At 37.8% G+C, this 22,351-nt stretch overlaps 1 protein-coding gene across 4 annotated transcripts in view; it reads right to left on the minus strand.

The window, feature by feature from the left end:
* Slc22a22 (solute carrier family 22 member 22) overlaps nt 1-12,122 on the minus strand; it is a 29,712-nt gene extending 17,590 nt beyond the window's left edge. Inside the window, exons 1-4 of one of the 4 annotated variants that reach the window (XM_063263255.1) lie at nt 12,063-12,122; nt 8,688-8,736; nt 7,745-7,997; nt 572-675 (exon numbers count right to left, since the gene is read on the minus strand). In XM_063263255.1, coding sequence (XP_063119325.1) covers nt 572-675; nt 7,745-7,960 — 320 coding nt within the window. In that variant the 5' untranslated portion in view covers nt 7,961-7,997; nt 8,688-8,736; nt 12,063-12,122. Of the gene's footprint in view, nt 1-571; nt 676-7,744; nt 8,164-8,687; nt 8,737-12,062 lie in introns of all 4 variants that reach the window. The other 3 variants (XM_063263253.1, XM_063263254.1, NM_001013947.1) reach the window with 3 other exon arrangements.
* Nucleotides 12,123-22,351: the final 10,229 nt, after the last annotated feature.

Genomic DNA, 22,351 nt, shown 5'->3' on the forward strand with positions numbered 1-22,351 from the left:
GCAGTCACCATACTCAGTTTTTGGTTTGTCTGTTTGTTCGTTTGTTTGTTTGTTTGCCTACTGTCATGAACTTCCTTATAGACTTCAAGCAAATGAATTTTCATAAACACATGCTTTAATCATACTACATAATTTTAAAATGTGAAAATTCACATAGCCTTTTGAATTGCCAACAATTTCTGGCTATCCAGTATGTCAAACTTAAGAAGAAAATGAAGGTTCGATTCTTACAAATTTAGCTACTTAACTTTGTTTCCCATTGCTAAATCTATGCTATTTTTCATTAATAGTATTTGTTATATAACATTTTGTGATGTGTTTTGTCCCCTAACCATTTTTCTGTGTACCAACTGTTAATTCTTCAAGAGTCAATTCAAAGTTTATTTTTATTGGTAACCTATCATATTGATCGACCTACCTGTCATCCAAAGTTGGTTATTTACTTGAAACATATCTACTATGTATATTGTATACTCCACCTAACCTCTCTCAATGTTCATAATTTTTAATAAAAACATATAGTCTTTTAAAACAGCTTTATAGAAGTCTCTTTGTCAAAAATGAAACTTACCTATCAGAAATAATGCCACAGAAAGGAGCAGCCACAAAATGCCCTGCCAAAGAGGTGGCTTGTGCATAGTATTTGAATGACTGAAAATCACATACTAAATCCCACTGTAAAAGAGTGAATAAAAATATTATAACTTGAATAATTATATATAGTATTTGAAATGATGCCTCAAGTAAAGCTAGAGAGCAAACTTGTTGAATAATGAGAAGTAGTCTACAATTAATGTTTAAAATGGACAGTGACTACATCCTAGGTAGCTAGGTGGCCCACATATCATTGGCCCTATGGGAGAACCTACCACTATTATTTTACTAAACATACACAATATCAAGCTGACTCCTAATGAATTACATTATATGCATAGATTTATGCATCTACCACTTCTTATCAGAACATCTTCTGTCTGGGGCCATCTAGGATAGACTAAGGTTAACAGGTGGCCTTTTTGGAGGTTGCCCCCTTTCTTGCATGGATTAAGATAGGTGAGCTCTGAAAAGCAAGATCTCAAAGAGACTTTATCTCAGGATTGCTTCTTGGAATTGATATGCCTTTCCTGTCATTATTAAATTAAAATACTAATCCCTGGGCATGAGTCCACCTATTGAGATTTCCTACTGGTCAAAATAAAGATGAACTTTCATGAATTAATGCTATTTAGATGAATGAAAAAATTTTATAGAGTTCCGGATTTCATTTAAATAATCTTAGAAAGAAAGATTAAAAGACAGTTTTAGTTGTTTTCCTAGAACAATGTAATAAAGTTAGAAGCAGGAATAGAATATGCCCACTTCTCATAATAGTAAGTGAACCATAATAAGAAATATAATGACCTTTCATAATCACACTACAAAAGGAAAGTAGGCTTGAGACAATTTTCGTTTAAGGAAAATCATTCAGATGCAAGGATGAAAACATAGATGTGCACTACGATAAGGCAAGGCCACATAAAAACTGTTGCTTTGCAATGAGAGCTTCCAGGGACTAAGCCACTGACCCTGGACTCTGACCTCATAGGTAGCAATGAATATCCTAGTAAGAGCACCAGTGGAAGGGGAAGCCCTGGGTCCTGCTAAGACTGAACCCCCAGTGAACTAGATTGTTGCGGGGAGGGCGGCAAGGGGGGAGGATGGGGAGGGGAACACCCATAAAGAAGGGGAGGGGGGAGGGGGATGTTTGCCCGGAAACCGGGAAAGGGAATAACACTCGAAATGTATATAAGAAATACTCAAGTTAATAAATAAATAAATAAATAAATAAATAAATAAATAAATAAATAAAAGGGGAACAAGGATACCCTTGGCAGGGAATAGAGAGGCAAAGATTAAAACAGACACAGAAGGAACACCCATTCAGAGCCTGCCCCACATGTGGCCCATACATATACAGCCACCCAATTAGACAAGATGGATAAAGCAAAGAAGTGCAGGCCAACAGAAGCTGGATGTAGATCTCTCCTGAGAGACACAGCCAGAATACAGCAAATACAGAGGTGAATGCCAGCAGCAAACCACTGAACTGAGAACGGGACCCCTGTTGAAGGAATCAGAGAAAGAACTGGAAGAGCTTGAAGGGGCTCGAGACCCCATATGAACAACAATGCCAAGCAAAGAGAGCTTCCAGGGACTAAGCCACTACCTAAAGACTATACATGGACTGACCCTGGACTCTGACCTCATAGGTATCAATGAATATCCTAGTAAGATCACCAGTGGAAGGGGAAGCCCTTGGTCCTGCTAAGACTGAACCCCCAGTGAATGTAATTGTTGGCGGAGGGCAGCAATTTGGGGAGGATGGGGAGGGGAACACCCATAACGAAGGGGAGGAGAGGTATTAGGAGAATGTTTGCCCGGAAACTGGGAAAGGGAATAACATTCGAAATGTACATAAGAAATACTCAAGTTAATAAAAAAAAAAGAATAGATAAAGATAAAAACAAAAAAAAAAACAAAAAAACTTTTGCTTTGAACTTACAATGAGCTTAAAGAATGAAACACTACTTTAAGTTTAATATTAACATCCTTTTGTAACTTCCCTTCTATATAATATTTTATCTATGATGTAATTTTTCTAAGAACTTTTGTCTATGAAAACGCCAGAAAACAGAAATAAAGATGATGGTTTAGGGGGAATCTGCCACATACATACATACATACATACATACATACATACATACATACATATTTTTTCTGTTGGTTTATATGTACATATGAAGGTATATGTATATGTAAATGAAAGAAGCAAGTATGACACTTCTGGAGTTGATTGAGAAAGATGGATGGACCCAACCACAATGTGTATGTAAAGGATTTTAAGTCTTCATAACATTTTATCTAAAAGCTTAAAAAAAGCTAAAGGCAAAACAATAAAAGGTATTGCAGCCGTTTTCTGCTTTGCTGCATGTGGGGGCATAGTGTGTGTGTGTGTGTGTGTGTGTGTGTGTGTGTGTGTGTGTGTGTGTGTGTGTGTGTTCTGTTTGAGTGACTACTTTATTCTTTTCTGGTCCAGTGAAGGACTCCTGTCTGCTTAGCCTGAGATGGTAGTTCTAGCAATAAATCTTTTACCTAATCCCAGCAGGTGTTAATTTATTTGAAGTCATTGGCTTCTGGTGCCAGAATAGCAAAGAATCAAAGAGAGTAAATATTATTAATACTAAGCAACTTTTACTTTTGCAAAACTATGTTTTCCACCTCTGTGCTCCACTTCTTTGGCCACCTTCTGGAGAAAGGCAGTACTCAGACCAGCTCCCAGCCATTTCCATTCATTATAAATGGTGATCAACAAAGAGATCCAGAACTTGTGAACACAGAGAAAATAAGGAACAGCAGAATATTCAGCCTTAATTGGAGAATATATAGTATCCGTCCAAATTCATATTTCATATATCAAGGTATTTTTATTGTAATTGATATTCATGGAACATTTGTAAATGTTTTAGTGCTACTTCTCCCTTCCTTTGTTCTGTCCTCTCCTCTATTCTATTCTCTTAAACCCCAAACTAACCTTTTTTTTTAAATTTTCATTACTTCCTTATAAAATTTTATACAGTTTATTCTATCTCACCCACCCCCTTGAAACTCTTTTCCTGTGGCCGCTTAATAATTTCCTGACCTATATGAGTAATCAAAAAACACATACATATGTGAATATGCAAAACTAACATTTAAGGATGAGAGAAAGCATGCAATATTTGTCTTTATAGTTCTGGGTTACCTTACTCAGAATGATCATTTCCATCTCCATCAATTTACCTATGAATGTCATAATTTCATTTTTCTTTATAGTTTAATATTATTCTTTAATGGTAATGTGACTATAACAAATAGAGGTAGTTAAATTTTCTTAATCTCTATTCTACAATTTCAACCTTCAATGAAGAGGACATCCCTATCCATTATACAATGCAAGATATTTGTCTTAGCTTAGGAGCAGGTTTCAGATACATGAAACAACATACATTTCTAATAGGAAATGTATCCACTGATGTTAGAATAATTTAGCAATAATGTCATAACTAATCACTTTCCCACTGGATTTGAGGCCTGCTTCACAGTGGAAATTTTCATGCTTGGTATGGCAATATTGATCAGAATCCCAGGACTGAGGAGGTCATATGCACTAGGATGGAACTTGTTACTGTTACTTCGTTTAATTACAATAGTGTCAAATTCTTTCTTCTGGTAGGATAAGAATAACCCTCAAGATTCATGTGTTTGAATATTTGGTTCCCATTTGGTAGAACTCTTGGGGAAGAATGTGGAGGTATGGCCTTGTTGTTGTCACTGGATGTAGAAATTGAGATTTCAAAAGACTCATGAGAGTCCCTATGCTTGCTCTCTGCCCCATGGTTTTGGAATAAAATGTAAGTACTCAGATGTTCCCATATGCCTTCATTATGGACTGTAACCCTGTGAAACCATAAGCTAAAAAGAATTTTGTTTTATAAGTTGCCTTAATTATGGTATTTTATCACAGCAATAAAAGATTAACTAATGCACATATAAATATTTGTGTATACCTATAGACCTAATGGCTCTCAATCTTTCTCAGAGAAGCTTCTTTTAGTAGTAGGCAACAGTCAATGGAGAGACATAATCCTTGCAGCCACTATAAATCTAAATAGTTATGAGAAAAGTTAGAATTTTTAATAATTATTATTCAGATGACATCATTAACTAGAATTTTCCCTAAAAACCGAACATAAAATGACACTGCCTTAAATGTTAATAAACTGAAACATAAAACTACTTAACAGCACATAATAAATTTAAGATTTTTCACCCACCATCCCTGACTTCAAGCAGTATTATAGAGCAATAGTCATGAAAACTGTATAGTATTGGTACAGACACAGGCAGATAGATCAGTGGAACAGAATTGAAGACGCACCTATGGTCACTTGATCTTTGACAAAGGGGCTAAAACCATCCAATGGAAAAAAAGATAGCATTTTCAACAAATGGTGCTGGTTCACCTAGAGATCAACACGTAGAAGAATGCAAATTGATCCATTCTTATCACCCTGTACAAAGTTTAAGTCCAAGTGGATAAAGGACCTCCACATCAAATCAGATACACTCAAACTAATAGAAGAAAAAGTGGGGAAGAGTCTCAAACACATGGGCACTGGGGAAAAATTCCTGAACAAAATGCCAATGACTTATGCTCTAAGATCCAGAATCAACAAGGAACCCATAAAACTGCAAAGCTTCTTTCTGTAAGGCAAAAGACACTGTCATTAGGACAAAAAGGCAACCAACATATTGGGAAAAGATCTTTACATATCCTACATTTGATAGAGGGCTAATATCCAAAATACACCAAAAAAAAAAACCTCAAGAAATTAGACTCCAGAGAGCCAAATAACCTTATTAAAAAATGGGGTACAGAGCTAAACACAACATTCTCAGCTAAGGATTATCAAATGGCCAAAAAGCACCTAAAGAAATGTTCAACATCCTTATTCATTAGGGAAATTCAAATCAAAACAACCCTGAGATTCCACCTCACACCAGTCAAAATGTCTAAGATAAAAAACTCAGGTCACAAAAGATGCTGGCAAGGATGTGGAGAAATAGGAACACTCCTCCATTGTTGGTGGGATTGCAAACTGGTACAACCACTCTAGAAATCAGTCTGGAGGTTCCTCTGAAAATTGAACATTCCACTACCCGAGGACCCAGGGACACCTCTCCTGGGCATATACCCAAAAGATGCCCCAAAAGATGCCCCAACATATAAAAAAGACACGTGCTCCACTATACTCACAGCACACTTATTTATAATAGCCAGAAGCTGGAAAGAACCCAGATGCCCTTTAACAGAGGAATGGACTAAAAAAATGTGGAACATCTACACCATGGAGTACTACTCAGCTATCAAAAACAATGACTTTATGAAATTCATAGGCAAATGGAATGAACTAGAAAATATCATCCTGAGTGTGGTAACTCAATCACAGAAAAGCACACTTGGTATGCATTCACTGGTAAGTGGATATTAGCCAAAAAGCTTGAATTACCCAAGATGCATACCACAGACCACAGGAAACTCAAGTAAAAGGATGACCAAAATGTGGATTTTACTACTCCTTAAAAAGGGGAGTAAAAATATCCATAGGAGGGGATATGGAAGCAAAGTTTAGAGCAGCGATTCAAGGAATGGCCATTTAGAGCCTGCTCCACATGTGGCCTGTATATATACAGCCACCAAAACTAGATAAGAATGATGAAGCTAAAAAATGCATGCTCAAAGGGACCGGTTATAGATCTCTCCTGAGAGACACATCCAGAGCATTTCCAATACAGAGATCAATGCTAGCAGGAAACCATGGAACTAAGGACAGGACCCTCTTGCGGGGAATTAGAGGAAGAATCGAAAGAGTTAAAGGAGCTGGAAACCCCTTAAGAACAATAATGCCACCCAATTAGACAAGATGGATGAAGCAAAGAAGTGCAGACTGACAGGAGCCGGATGTAGATCGCTCCTGAGAGACACAGCTAGAATACAGCAAATATAGAGGCGAATGCCAGCAGCAAACCACTGAACTGAGAATAGGTCCCCTATTGAAGGAATCAGAGAAAGAACTGGAGGAGCTTGAAGGGGCTCGAGACCCCAAAAGTACAACAATGCCAGGCAACCAGAGCTTCCAGGGACTAAGCCACTACCTAAAGACTATACATGGACTGACCCTGGACTCTGACCCCATAGGTAGCAATGAATATCCTAGTAAGAGCACCAGTGGAAGGGGAAGCCCTGGGTCCTGCTAAGACTGAACCCCCAGTGAACTAGTCTATGGGGGGAGGGCGGCAATGGGGGGAGGGGTGGGAAGGGAACACCCATAAGGAAGGGGAGGGGGGAGGGGGATGTTTGCCCGGAAACCGGGAAAGGGAATAACACTCGAAATGTATATAAGAAATACTCAAGTTAATAAAAAAAAAAATTAAAAAAAAAAAAAGAACAATAATGCCAACCAAACAGAGCTTCTAGGGATTAAACCACTACAGAAAGACTATTCATGGACTGACCCAGGGCTCCAACTGCATATGTAGCAGAGAATAGCCTTGTTGGGGCACTAGTGGAAAGGGAAGCCCTTGGTCCTGCCAAGGTTGGACCCCCAGTGCAGGGGAAGAGGGGCAGTAATGGGGACGTATGGTGTGAATACCCGTATCGGGGAGGGGGAGGAAAGGGGATGGGGACTTATGGACAGGAAACAGGGAAGGGGAATATCATTGGAAATGTCAGTAAAGAAATATATCTAATAATTTTTTTAAAAAAATGCAAGCCGTGCTCGCTATCAAAAAAGAAAAAACAAAAACAAAAAACAACTACACAGAATGTAAAAAATCCTGGAATAAATATATGTACAATACAAAAAAAATTTAAGATTTTTTTTCATCCAAATAAGGTAAGTCATGTGAATACACTACTGACCATATATCTGAATGCAATCGCCACATTCAGTTAAGCATTTCATAGACTGATGACATTACTGTTTTCAAATATATGGAAATTTAAAATATGTATTTACACATACAGGCATGTGGGTGCGTGCACACACACACACATACACACACACTTCTCGTCCCCTTCCTTATTCCCAATGTTTTGTGAAAAATGACTTACATTATTACTAGATGTCAGAGTTCTAGACACCACTAGATTTAAGCATCTTACCTCAGTGACAATGGTAGAAGTAAAGACACTGTGGTCATACGTCCATCCATCTAGGCAAGGCTCAGTCTCTAGCTCAGTGCTGTTAGAAGTTGATATATTGGAATCTATGAATTGCCATTGAGGGTGCCGAAAGCGTCGGCATTGTTCAGGTTTCTGATTTGGGCCCATTGGGATGGAGACCTTCATCATAGCTTCAGTAGTCAAGTTCATGGCCATACTAATTTCAGATCTTGACGTGTCAAGAAGGTTTACACTGCAGTGATGAGCAGGAATGGCTGCTGTAAAATTCTCTATGACATCATGAAGAGATGACACCATAGATAAAATGTTGAGAACAACAATCATCCAAATCTGAAATCTTCCACGGTCACCTACATGATGTAGAATTTCATCAAAAGCCATGGCGATTCTTGCAAATGCTAGATGCAGAGTTACAGGTATAATGGTATAGAAAACACAAATTTACAATCACAACATTATTAATTTAAAGAGGTATGTTTTCTGGACCATATATTCAAAAAAATTGAAATAGTCATCATTTTCAAATGCACATTCCTTCCCTGTATATTAAAAAGTAATAAACAGTTTGCTTTTACAACATCGACAGCAATGCATTTTATTTAGTGATGACAAAGAATTCAAATGAAAAATGTCTCTGATTTTTGCAACTTATAGAATGAATTCTGTTCTATAAATGTAATGTAATATATTCATTCTGTTTAGGACATGAGATGTGGCTTTTAAAAGATATTTTCTGACCTCTGTGAGACTGTGTCTTCATTATAAAGCAAGAAATCTCAATATTATAGAAGCCTAATCAGAACCTGAACAATGACAACATCAGTTACCATGCCAATATGGACAACAAAAATCTCCCAAGGCCTCAACCCTAGATGAAGAACTATATGCAATTAATAACTGCTCAGAGTGATGGAATCAGTACCTTCTAGGAATTAACGCCCCCGGTAGTTATGAGTGGCAAGTGGTCAGCCCTAAAAAAAATACATATGAGCAACACTCAATGGACTCAGTTTTTTATGTATTTATATGCATTGTATATAACAATAATATCTTTAAATAAAAAACAAACAATCGTACATGAAAATTGAAGAAGTACTTGAAGGTAGAGAAAGGAGAAAAGTGAGTTATACATAAGAGAATATGATAGTAGAGAATTAAAGATGACCAAATATATTATTCACATAAACAAAATGTCATGATGTAACCCATTATTTGGCACAATTAATGATTGCAAAAGTAATGGGGACGAGATACTAGTATACAAAGAAACATATATTCTTATATCCAAGGCTAAAATGTCATGATTGTGTAATGCTTCTAATAATCAGATTATGTCAAGAGGTCATGGTGCATGCCCTTAATCCCAGCATTGGGAAGGCAGAGGCAGGTGGACCTCTGAGTTTGAGGCCAATCTGGTCTACAGAATGATTTCCAGGACAGCAGTTGCTACAAAAGAGAAACCCAGTCTCAAAAATCAAAATAAAACAAAGCAACAACAACAAAAAAGTTCTATTTCTATATTGACAACTTGCAGCTTGCTTGTCCTATCATTGTGCCTTAACCCTTTAAACACCACCTTCCCATTTATCTGACCTCAGATAGCATTAATCTGACCCAGAAACCATTAATCTACCTTTTGGTTCTATGAATTCGATGGTTTTGGTCTGTACATTTAAGTCACATGAAACAATATTTGTCTTTCAGTGTGTTGTTGTCTTCACACAAAATACTATATTTCAGTACTGTTTATATTTTCTTTTTTTTTATACATTTTTTTCTTTTTTTCTTTTCAGAGCTGGGGACCGAATCCAGGGCCTTGCGCTTGCTAGGCAAGCGCTCTACCACTGAGCTAAATCCCCAACCCCTATATTTTCATACATACCAAGAGTTTCTTCTTTTTATATGTGAATAGTAATAAAATAATATATAATAAAATATATAAATATATAAATATAATATATTATAATAAACTCATATTGTACTATATATTGTAATAATATACTTACATGTTTATATATTTTATTATAGAATATATTTATATATTCAGACTATATAATATAGATTATGTTTATTGTATTGTATTCAGTATATTGTGTAGTATAGTATATAGTATGTATATATTATATGTCACATCCTTTATTTATTATTCATTCACTTCATTTACATCTCAAACAATATCCCACTTCCCGGTTACTGCCTCCACCAAGCCAATATATCACATTCTTTAAACAGCTATAATCCTTTAAAAGAACTCAGTGTTCTAAGTCATCTGTGAAGTGAAAATTACAACCCAGTCCAGCCACAATGATAACATATCCTCTCATATCTTAGGGCAGCTCATATAAAAACTATTAGAAATATCAATGTGGAGGAATGGTTTAAGGGGGGTGAGTCTTTGCATATTGCTCACAGGAATGCAATCCAAATCAGCATCTCAAAAGCATTTAAAACATTCATCAGTCCTTCTTCTGTTTCTGTTTTTATTGTATTGTATATAGTATATTGTCTTATATATAATATATGTATATATCACATTCTTTTGTATTAACCATTCCCTTCATTTACATCTCAAATAATATCCCACCTCACGGTTACTGCCTCCACCAACCCAATATATCACATGCTTTTTTTTCTCTTTTCTTTTTTCTCTTTTTCTTTTTTCTTTTTTTCGGAGCTGGGGACCAAACCCAGGGCCTTACGCTTGCTAGGCAAGTGCTCTACCACTGAGCTAAATCCCCAACCCCCCACATTCTTTATAAAGCTATATACCTTTATAGAAAGACACATCGATAATATATTTGTCTCATGAATATTACTGAAATACTCACAATAGAAAGCTACAGGAACAAGTTGCCATCTATCATTGGAACTTAATTTCGGTGAAAACTGTTTACACTTTGTTCAAATGACATGTGTCTATAAATATTAAGCATATATGTTTATACTGATAGGAATTATTTAAATGCAAACAAAATAAATCCTCAAATGGTATCTTTAACAAAACCTAAGTTTCTCCTTAACATTGTAAATGTCTTATTAATGCATCGGTTCATGGCATGGTCATTGTAAACTCATTCTATAAAACGTTAAGGTCTTGTCAGATGGTAAAGTTGAGGAAAAGAAAGATTGAGAAAGAATTGTCCATGCACTATCCTGGAAAAAATAGTCAGTAGCACTGATCATGAGTCTGACTAGAGCATGACTAAAAAGAATAAAAAAATCAGGAGTCAGGTTGAATGGGTTGAGCTAAGAATTGTGTAAAGGCTTAAAACAGGTAACTTTACAATGTTCCTTTTATTCTACTTTATTGTTTTACTTGACAAAATCAGCTGAGTTAGCTGAAACTTCTAGATATTTGAAATCACACACACACACACACACACACACACACACACACACACATCATTTGCATTCATTGAATTATAATTCCATCCTCTACTTTATGGATAAATTATAGATTAAAACCTACAACTATAACTTGTCAAGTTATAATTGACCCACATGTGGCCTATATATATACAGCCCCAAAACTAGATAAGATTGATGTAGCTAGAAAATGCATGCTGAAAGGGACTGGATATAGATCTCTCTGGAGACAAGCATTCAGAGCATGTCCAATACAGAGGTCAATGCTAGCAGCAAACCACTGAACTGAGAACAGAACCCTCTTGGGGGGAATTAGAGGAAGTATTGAAAGAGTTGAAGGAGCTTGCAACCCCCTAAAAACAACAATGCCAACCAACCAGAGCTTCCAGGGACTAAACCACTACCAAAAGACTTTACATGGACTGACCCATTGCTCCAACTGCATAGGTAGCAGTGAATAGCCTTGGAAGGGGAATCCCTTGGTCCTGCTAAGGTTGAACCCCCAGTGCAGGGGAATATGAGGGGGGGCAATAAGGGGAATACCTGTATGGGGAAGGGGGAGGGAAGGAAATGGGGGCTTATGGACAGGAAACCGGGAAGGGGAATAACCTTTGAAATGTAAGTAAAGAAATATATCTAATAAATTTTTTTTAAAAAGTAAATATAGACAAGTACAATAAAAAGCTATTGAAGTTCAGCAGGAAACTGCTATGTATGCTCATAATGCCAAAAGGTAACATGTAATATCTTAAAATAGGAATTCACATAAGCTGTTAATTGATTCAGATTCATTCCAGATATGAGACACAAGGACAACCAATAATGTCTTTATATTTTTCACCTAAATCAAGAATTTTTTCTTTGATGATTTGATTCATTCTATATTAACCATTATTTTATATACCATTTTAATAAAAACACGGAAATTTACCTGTATAGGACTTCTGTTGCACACAGCCAAATCACACATAGAGAAAAGCTATGTCTCTTTACCAAAGATGAAAAATAATCTACTTAAATGTAATAAAGTTACTAATTTACCTGTAGTCCACTCTTTACTAGAACTAAGTAACTTAAGTGGACTTTAGTTTATTTGTGGTTTTTGGCTTGAAGTGAACACTGAATTAAATGAGAAATGTTGCTCAATGGAAAAAGAAGAGTCTCAGACAACTTTCAGTATGGACCCAGAAGAGGAACAAGAACAATGCCATGCAACTTTTTTCAGAGTCTATTTCTGCATAGCTTTGCTTCATTACTTCACAGCACTGACATTTCTACCTGAATAAATTAAAGGTTTTAGAGAAAAATTTCCTTAGGAAATCAGTCTTCTTTACCTTAAAATAATACTTCATTTGTCTCTATTTTTAAATATTCCTATCAAGCATACAATAACATATGATCATATTTATTCACACGTTCCTATCTTCACTCACTCATACACTGACAAAGATCATTGTGCCAACTTCATGACTTTTAAAATATCCCATTAGGGCCAGTTACTGCTATTCTTGTGTGCAGGGATATATGAGCACTCTTTAGTGCATGGCAGATATGCCAATGGCCATATAATCAGAAAATTATTCTTCTATAGCTCCTATAGAACATTGAATATTTAGAAATTATAAATCCAGTATGTATCTACCTATGATACAAGTCAGTCATACAATTTATTATACAATCATTTATTTAATCCAGTTAATAATCTCTCAAGTTCCAACTTGGTAATCTTTTAACATTTTCAATTAAATGAACTCTGATGAGTTCAACACTTACATTCCCGTGGATATGCTGACTTTAGAGCATAGCCAGGAACAGGAGCAACAAAGGAAAACATGTAATGATGTTCTCTGTCTCCACATGTGTCACGTCTGCTGATAGTTTGTGGAAGAGAGTAAGGAACATTACAAAATAAGAACAAAGAGCAGAGAGCTAATCTAAGCTTGCTCAGTAAAATAAATTACAAAGTAACACAGCAAAATCATGGATATAGAAATGGCTGACAAGCAGCTCTCTGCTCCCAGACACCGTGGGAGAGAGACCCGACCGCCTGGTCAGGTGGGCACTCCTGAGGCTGCAGAGCGGAAGAGACCACCAACACTGCCCACCCCTGCCCACATCCCTGGCCCAAGAGGAATCTGTATAAGGCCTCTGGGTTCCTGTGGGGGAGGGCCCAGGAGCGGCAGGACCGCTGCCTCTGAGACACCTCCAGAACCTGAAGGAAACAGACCTGATAAACAGTTCTCTGCACCCAAATCCCGTGGGAGGGAGAGCTAAACCCTCAGAGAGGCAGACACGCCTGGGAAAGCAGAAGAGACTGCACTCTGCATACACATCTCGGACGCCAGAGGAAAACACCAAATGCCATCTGGAACCCTGGTGCACTGAAGCTCCCGGAAACGGCGACACAGATCTTCCTGGTTGCTGCTGCCGCGGAGAGCTCTTGCGCAGCACCCCGCGAGCAAACTTGAGCCTCGGGACCACAGGTAAGACCAACTTTTCTGCTGCAAGTGACCTGTCTGGTGAACTCAAGACACAGGCCCACAGGAACAGCTGAAGACCTGTAGAGAGGGAAAACTACACGCCCGAAAGCAGAACACTCTGTCACCATAACAGGCTGAAAGAAAACAGGAAAACAGGTCTACAGCACTCCTGACACACAGGCTTATAGGACAGTCTAGCCACTGTCAGAAATAGCAGAACAAAGTAACACTAGAGATAATCTGATGGCGAGAGGCAAGCGCAGGAACCCAAGCAACAGAAACCAAGACTACATGGCACCATCGGAGCCCAATTCTCCCACCAAAACAAACATGGAATATCCAAACACACCAGAAAAGCAAGATCTAGTTTCAAAATCATATTTGATCATGATGCTGGAGGACTTCAAGAAAGACGTGAAGAACTCCCTTAGAGAACAAGTAGAAGCCTACAGAGAGGAATCACAAAAATGCCTGAAAGAATTCCAGGAAAACATAATTAAACAAGTAGAAGCCCATAGAGAGGAGTCACAAAAATCCCTGAAAGAATTCCAGGAAATCATAAATAAACAAGTAGAAGCCCATAGAGAGGAGTCACAAAAATCCCTGAAAGAATTCCAGGAAATCATAAATACCTACATACGTAAAAGAAACCTTACTAAAGCTCAAAACACACATTGCACCTCATACAATAATAGTAGGAGATTTCAACACCCCACTCTCATCAATGGACAGATCATGGAAACAGAAATTAAACAGAGACGTAGACAGACTAAGAGAAGTCATGAGCCAAATGGACTTAACGGATATTTATAGAACATTCTATCCTAAAGCAAAAGGATATACCTTCTTCTCAGCTCCTCATGGTACTTTCTCCAAAATTGACCATATAATTGGTCAAAAAACGGGCCTTAAGAGGTACAGAAAGATAGAAATAATCCCATGCGTGCTATCGGACCACCACGGCCTAAAACTGGTCTTCAATAACAATAACGGAAGAATGCCCACATATACATGGAAATAGAACAATGCTCTATTCAATGATAACCTGGACAAGGAAGAAATAAAGAAAGAAATTAAAGACTTTTTAGAATTTAATGAAAATGAAGGTACAACATACCCAAACTTATGGGACACAATGAAAGCTGTGCTAAGAGGAAAATTCATAGCGCTGAGTGCCTGTAGAAAGAAACAGGAAAGAGCATATGTCAGCAGCTTCACAGCACACCTAAAAGCTCTAAAACAAAAAGAAGCAAATACACCCAGGAGGAGTAGAAGGCAGGAAATAATCAAATTCAGAGCTGAAATCAACCAAGTAGAAACAAAAAGGACCATAGAAAGAATCAACAGAACCAAAAGTTGGTTCTTTGAGAAAATCAACAAGATAGATAAACCCTTAGCCAGACTAACGAGAGGACACAGAGAGTGTGTCCAAATTAATAAAATCAGAAATGAAAAGGGAGACATAACTACAGATTCAGAGGAAATTCAAAAAATCATCAAATCTTACTATAAAAGCCTATATTCAACAAAACTTGAAAATCTGCAGGAAATGGACAATTTCCTAGACAGATACCAGGTACCGAAGTTAAATCAGGAACAGATAAACCAGTTAAACAACCCCATAACTCCTAAGGAAATAGAAGCAGTCATTAAAGATCTCCCAACCAAAAAGAGCCCAGGTCCAGACGGGTTTAGCGCAGAATTCTATCAGACCTTCATAGAAGACCTCATACCAATATTATCCAAAATATTCCACAAAATTGAAACAGATGGAGCACTACCGAATTCCTTCTATGAAGCCACAATTACTCTTATACCTAAACCACACAAAGACCCAACAAAGAAAGAGAGCTTCAGACCAATTTCCCTTATGAATATCGACGCAAAAATACTCAATACAATTCTGGCAAACCGACTCCAAGAGCACATCAAAACAATCATCCACCATGATCAAGTAGGCTTCATCCCAGGCATGCAGGGATGGTTTAACATATGGAAAACCATTAACGTGATCCATTATATAAACAAACCGAAAGAACAAAACCACATGATCATTTCATTAGATGCTGAGAAAGCATTTGACAAAATTCAACACCCCCTCAAGATAAAAGTCCTGGAAAGAATAGGAATTCAAGGCCCATACCTAAGCATAGTAAAAGCCATATACAGCAAACCAGTTGCTAACATTAAACTAAACGGAGAGAAACTTGAAGCAATCCCACTAAAGTCAGGGACTAGACAAGGCTGCCCACTCTCCCCCTACTTATTCAATATAGTTCTTAAAGTTCTAGCCAGAGCAATCAGACAACAAAAGGAGGTCAAGGGGATACAGATCAGAAAAGAAGAAGTCAAAATAACACTATTTGCAGATGACATGATAGTATATTTAAGTGATCCCAAAAGTTCCACCAGAGAACTACTAAAGCTGATAAACAACTTCAGCAAAGTGGCTGGGTATAAAATTAACTCAAATAATCAGTAGCCTTCCTCTACACAAAAGAAAAACAAGCCGAGAAAGAAATTAGGGAAATGACACCCTTCATAATAGACCCAAATAATATAAAGTACCTCGGGGTGACTTTAACCAAGCAAGTAAAAGATCTGTACAATAAGAACTTCAAGACACTGAAGAAAGAAATTGAAGAAGACTTTAGAAGATTGAAAGATCTCCCATGCTCATGGATTGAAGGATCAATATAGTAAAAATGGCCATTTTACCAAAAGCGATCTACAGATTCAATGCAATCCCCATCAAAATACCAATCCAATTCTTCAAAGAGTTAGACAGAACAATTTGCAAATTCATCTGGAATAACAAAAAACCCAGGATAGCTAAAACTATCCTCAACAATAAAAGGACTTCAGGGGGAATCACTATCCCTGAACTCAAGCAGTATTACAGAGCAATAGTGATAAAAACTGCATGGTATTGGTACAGAGACAGACAGATAGACCAATGGAATAGAATTGAAGACCCAGAAATGAACACACACATCTATGGTCACTTGATTTTTGACAAAGGAGCCAAAACCATCCAATGGAAAAAAGATAGCATTTTCAGCAAATGGTGCTGGTTCAACTAGAGGTCAATATGTAGAAGAATGCAGATCGATCCATGCTTATCACCCTGTACAAAGCTTAAGTCCAAGTGGATCAAGGACCTCCACATCAAACCAGACACACTCAAACTATTAGAAGAAAAACTAGGGAAGCATCTGGAACACATGGGCATTGGAAAAAATTTCCTGAACAAAACACCAATGGCTTATGCTCTAAGCGCAAGAATCAACAAATGGGATCTCATAAAACTGCAAAGCTTCTGTAAGGCAAAGGACACTGTGGTTAGGACAAAACGGCAACCAACAGATTGGGAAAAGATCTTTACCAATCCTACAACAGATAGAGGCCTTATATCCAAAATATACAAAGAACTCAAGGAGTTAGAACGCAGGGAGACAAATAACCCTATTAAAAAATGGGGTTCAGAGCTAAACAAAGAATTCACAGCTGAGGAATGCCGAATGGCTGAGAAACACCTAAAGAAATGTTCAACATCTTTAGTCATAAGGGAAATGCAAATCAAAACAACCCTGAGATTTCACATCACACCAGTGAGAATGGCTAAGATCAAAAACTCAGGTGACAGCAGATGTGGCGAGGATGCGGAGAAAGAGTAACACTCCTCCATTGTTGGTGGGATTGCAGACTGGTAAAACCATTCTGGAAATCAGTCTGGAGGTTCCTCAGAAAATTGGACATTGAACTGCCTGAGGACCCAGCTATACCTCTTTTGGGCATATACCCAAAAGATGCCCCAACATATAAAAAAGACACGTGCTCCACTATGTTCATCGCAGCCTTATTTATAATAGCCAGAAGCTGGAAAGAACCCAGATGCCCTTCAACAGAGGAATGGATACAGAAAATGTGGTACATCTACACAATGGAATATTACTCAGCTATCAAAAACAACGGCTTTATGAAATTCTTAGGCAAATGGTTGGAACTGGAAAATATCATTCTGAGTGAGCTAACCCAATCACAGAAAGACATACATGGTATGCACTCATTGATAAGTGGCTATTAGCCCAAATGCTTGAATTACGGGAAAGGGAATAACACTCGAAATGTATATAAGAAATACTCAAGTTAATAAAAAAAAAAGAAATGGCTGACAGATTTGATATATAAATTTAACACAGTAATGTTATTAAATATATATGTAATCCTAAATTACCTTTTCTTCTAGTAATAATTTCAGTTCAGAAATTTTCACCCTCTTTTAAATTAATTCCATAGTTTTTGTTATTTAAAGTGTAGATAAGGAAATATTAAATGTTTTCCTTAAAAAATAAAAGTTGTCTAAATCCGTGCATGAAGTGGTTTCACCTGGCTTCAGTTATTATTTTTTTTTAGGGAAACTAGATATGAAGCTCAGTGGACATCGGCATAGCACATAAGAGGCCTGAGATTTATTCACATCCTCAGGAAAAGAATTTATTTAACTCACAGTTCTTTAACTTCAAGGATATGACTCTGTCGTTGACATATCTCTGATGATATGTCATAGAAGATCTCATAGAAGATGGTGTTGACACATGGTATGCACTCATTGATAAGTGGCTATTAGCCCAAATGCTTGAATTACCCTAGATGCATAGAACACATGAAACTCAAGATGGATGATCAAAATGTGAATGCTTCACTCCTTCTTTAAAAGGGGAACAAGAATACCCTTGGCAGGGAATAGAGAGGCAAAGATTAAAACGGACACAGAAGGAACACCTATTCAGAGCCTGCCCCACATGTGGCCCATACATATACAGCCACCCAATTAGACAAGATGGATGAAGCAAAGAAGTGCAGGCCGACAGGAGCCGGATGTAGATCTCTCCTGAGAGACACAGCCAGAATACAGCAAATACAGAGGTGAATGCCAGCAGCAAACCACTGAACTGAGAACAGGACCCCTGTTGAAGGAATCAGAGAAAGAACTGGAAGAGCTTGAAGGGGCTCGAGACCCCATATGAACAACAATGCCAAGCAAAGAGAGCTTCCAGGGACTAAGCCACTACCTAAAGACTATACATGGACTGACCCTGGACTCTGACCTCATAGGTAGCATTGAATATCCTAGTAAGATCACCAGTGTAAGGGGAAGCCCTGGGTCCTGCCAAGGCTGAACCCCCAGTGAACGTGATTGTTGGGGGGAGGGCGGAATGGGGGGAGGGTCGGGAGGGGAACACCTATATTGAATTGGAGGGTGAGGGGTTAGGGGGATGTTTGCCCGGAAACCGGGAAAGGGAATAACACTCGAAATGTAAATAAGAAATACTTAAGTTAATAAAAAAAAAAAAGAAGAAGAAGATGGTGTTGAAAGAATTTCAAAGAACTTCAAAAGGCAAAGGTGAAAAATTTGAATAAATGAGTCTGTACCTTAACAGAGAGTTTTCAGAATAAGAAAGACATGGCTAACAAGTACTTCCAGAAAATGTCCATCGTTTTTAGCAATTAGTCAAATGGAAGTCAAAACAACTTTGAGACTTCATCATATCCAAGTCAGAATGGCAAAGATCAACAAAACAACCAACTACCATGGCTGGATTAAGGAAAAGAGAACCCTTATCCATCGTTTGTGGGATTGCAAACTAGTCCAGCCACTCTGAAAATCAGTGTGGGTAGTTCTCAAAAAGCTAAAAATAAATGCAGCCTATGAATTAGCTATACTCCTCCTTGGCATGTGCACAAAAGACTGGAGATTCTACTCCACAGACACATGCTCTGCCATATTTGTTGTTGCTTTATCCTCAATAGCTAGAAAATTGATACAGACTAAACATCCTTCAGCCAAGGAACTGATAATGAAAATTTTGTACCTATACACTATGCCATACTATTCAGCTGTACGGAGCAGGGTGGAGGGAGGAAATCATGAACTTTGCAGGTAAATAGATAGATGTAGAAAAGGTCATGTTAAGTGAGGTAACCTAGCCCCAGGAAGACAAACAGGACATGTTCTCTTTCACCTAAGTCTCACAGCTCCAAATCTTCAGATGTTACGGTATAGTCTGGTATAACTATAGAAACAAGGAAAGTAAAATGATACAGTGGTTGGGGCAAGAGAGTAAGGGAGGAATAGAGACAGGGAAAGCAGGTTACAAGTGACATCATATGGGGAATGGGAAGAATGGGGTTCTTATGCAGGGGGTGGAATCCACAAAAAGGTGGGAGAAGAGTTGTGAATTTTGTCAAAATAAGAGCAAATGAAAAGGATGCAATTTTTTCAAATGGGATATGAAATGGAATGGATGCAGTGAGAAAAATGTGAGGTAAGGGAAGAAATGAAGGGCTTAATTTTTACCCGTTTTGCTTTAATATTTGTCATGAATCAGAAGTAATATGCATCATAATCTGGTGGAGACAGTGTACACCATTAAGACAGATCAGCTTTCTACAGGAATGATAAAATAGAACACTATCAAGATGATAAGAGGAACACTATAACACTTGATTTTAGAATCAAAACCGATTCTGAAGTGTTGCAGGATTTGGGAAAAGTGTTTAGTTTTAGTTTGTTTGATTCTCTACTTCCTGTGTTGTGTAGCATTAACTTCCTTTAAATATTATGTTTTCAAGAATAATTTCTGAGATTCTTACAATTTAATAAAGTGTTGGGATTATGTATTTTCACTAATACAACCTCCATGGGAAGTCTACAATAGTTCATATTGCGCTGTGTGGCTTTTTTTTTTTAACCTTACCAGTGTCTTGCTTGTAATCTATGATTTCTAATTCTCTCTCTCTCTCTCTCTCTCTCTCTCTCTCTCTCTCTCTCTCTCTCTCTGTGTGTGTGTGTGTGTGTGTGTTCGTGTGTGCTTGTGTATGTTCATGTGTGTGCGCATGTGTGTGCATGTGTGTGTGAGTGTGTAGTGTTGTCTACAAATATATACAGTTTTTGTTGTGTTTTTTATTTGCCTATTTTACTTATATAAGAAAAGGCTCCGTGTTGGAAGTGTAGGGAGGTAACTGAGATCTGGGGCATGAGAGAAGGAAAACTGTGATCTGGTTATATTGTAATAAACAATTTTTTTCAATCAAAAATGAAATCAACAATGTCGAGATGGAGAAGAAATCAACAGAACAGTTATGGTCTAGCTTGTCTAGGGTCCTAGTCTCAGTCCCTAGGGAGGGAAGGAGAGGATGGAAAGAGTAAGTTAGTCAGTGGACTTAGTCAGCTGGGTGAAGAGCTACATTGATGCCCAGGTAAATTTTCTTTTACACGTGTCAAGTTTTAATCTCTTGTCATCACTGGTTCTCCAAAGGCACTCCAAAAAACTGAACAAGATTCAATTACCTGGTTTATTTGGCTGTGACCACTAGCTAAATACAAAACAACAGAGTAAAAAGGTAGAAGTTTGAATCATTTTTTATTTAATTTCTTGGTTTGATTTTGAAATTTCTTACATTAATACATTTCTACTTTACAGTCTACCATCTCCAAGTCTTCCCTTACTGGTATCTTTAGTTACCATTGTTTTACACACACACACACACACACACACACACACACACACACACACACACGCCTTACTGAGTTCATTCTTGAACCTTGTTTTCTTCTTTTCTAATTATATGCTATAGAACATATTCAAAATAATAATCCTTTTCACTCCTATTACAAAAAGTTATGGCTATGGATATGGTGAGTAAAGAGATTGTTTTATTAACATGGACACTGAGATTAATTTCCCTTAACCTACATTTTTTAACCCCCCCCCCATAGGAAAAATGTCAGTCTTAAATGATGTTGGAAAATGTTCCTAAGGAATGACGGTTAAGGTGATCTTAGCCTATATGCATATACATATACATCATATGACTCATATACTTATACATCATATAAATCATATGCATACATGATTATATAGACAGACATGCAGGCAGGCAGACAGACAGACAGACAGACAGATAATAGATGAGCACAGATGCCCACACACATATACACGCTTATATAATTGGGCAATCATTTATATCTACACACACACATACACGAATTTAAAAACCTAATAGTACATGATTCATTTACCTATTTGTTTATAATTACCAAATCTCAAAATGATAGATAATGTGCGATCATTGACTAAGTAGTATGCCAAAATTGCTACAAAATACAAAAGATATAATAAAATATAAAAAGATGGGGGCACTCGAATGGCAGATCCCCCGCAGTCCAGACACCGCCCAGACCTGAAGGGAACCACTCAACAATTCTCTGCACCCAAATCCCATGGGAGGGAGAGCTAAACCTTCAGAGGGGCAGCCACCCCTGGGAAGCCAGAAGAGACTACACTCTGCCCACATTTCTGACTCCAGAGGAAAACACCTAATGCCATCTGGGACCCTGGTGCATGGGGGCTCTGGGAAAAGGTAGCACAGACCCGTATGGTTGCCGCCCTCACTGAGAGCAAAAAGCAGTCCCTCACGAGCAACTTGAGCCACAGGACCACAGGTAAGACCAACTTTTCTGCTCCAAGCGACCTGCCTGGTCGACACAGGACACAGGCCCACAGGGACAGATGAAGACCAGTAGACAGGAAGGACTACACGCCCGAAAACAGAACACTCTGTTCCCATAACTGGCTGAGAGAAAACTGGAAACAGGTCTACAGCACTCCTGACACACAGACCTATAGGACGGTCTAGCCACTGTCAGAAATAGCAGAACAAAGTAACACGAGAG

Source organism: Rattus norvegicus, chromosome 7 (genome assembly GCF_036323735.1).
Source record: "Rattus norvegicus strain BN/NHsdMcwi chromosome 7, GRCr8, whole genome shotgun sequence".
Classification (NCBI taxonomy): domain Eukaryota; kingdom Metazoa; phylum Chordata; class Mammalia; order Rodentia; family Muridae; genus Rattus; species Rattus norvegicus.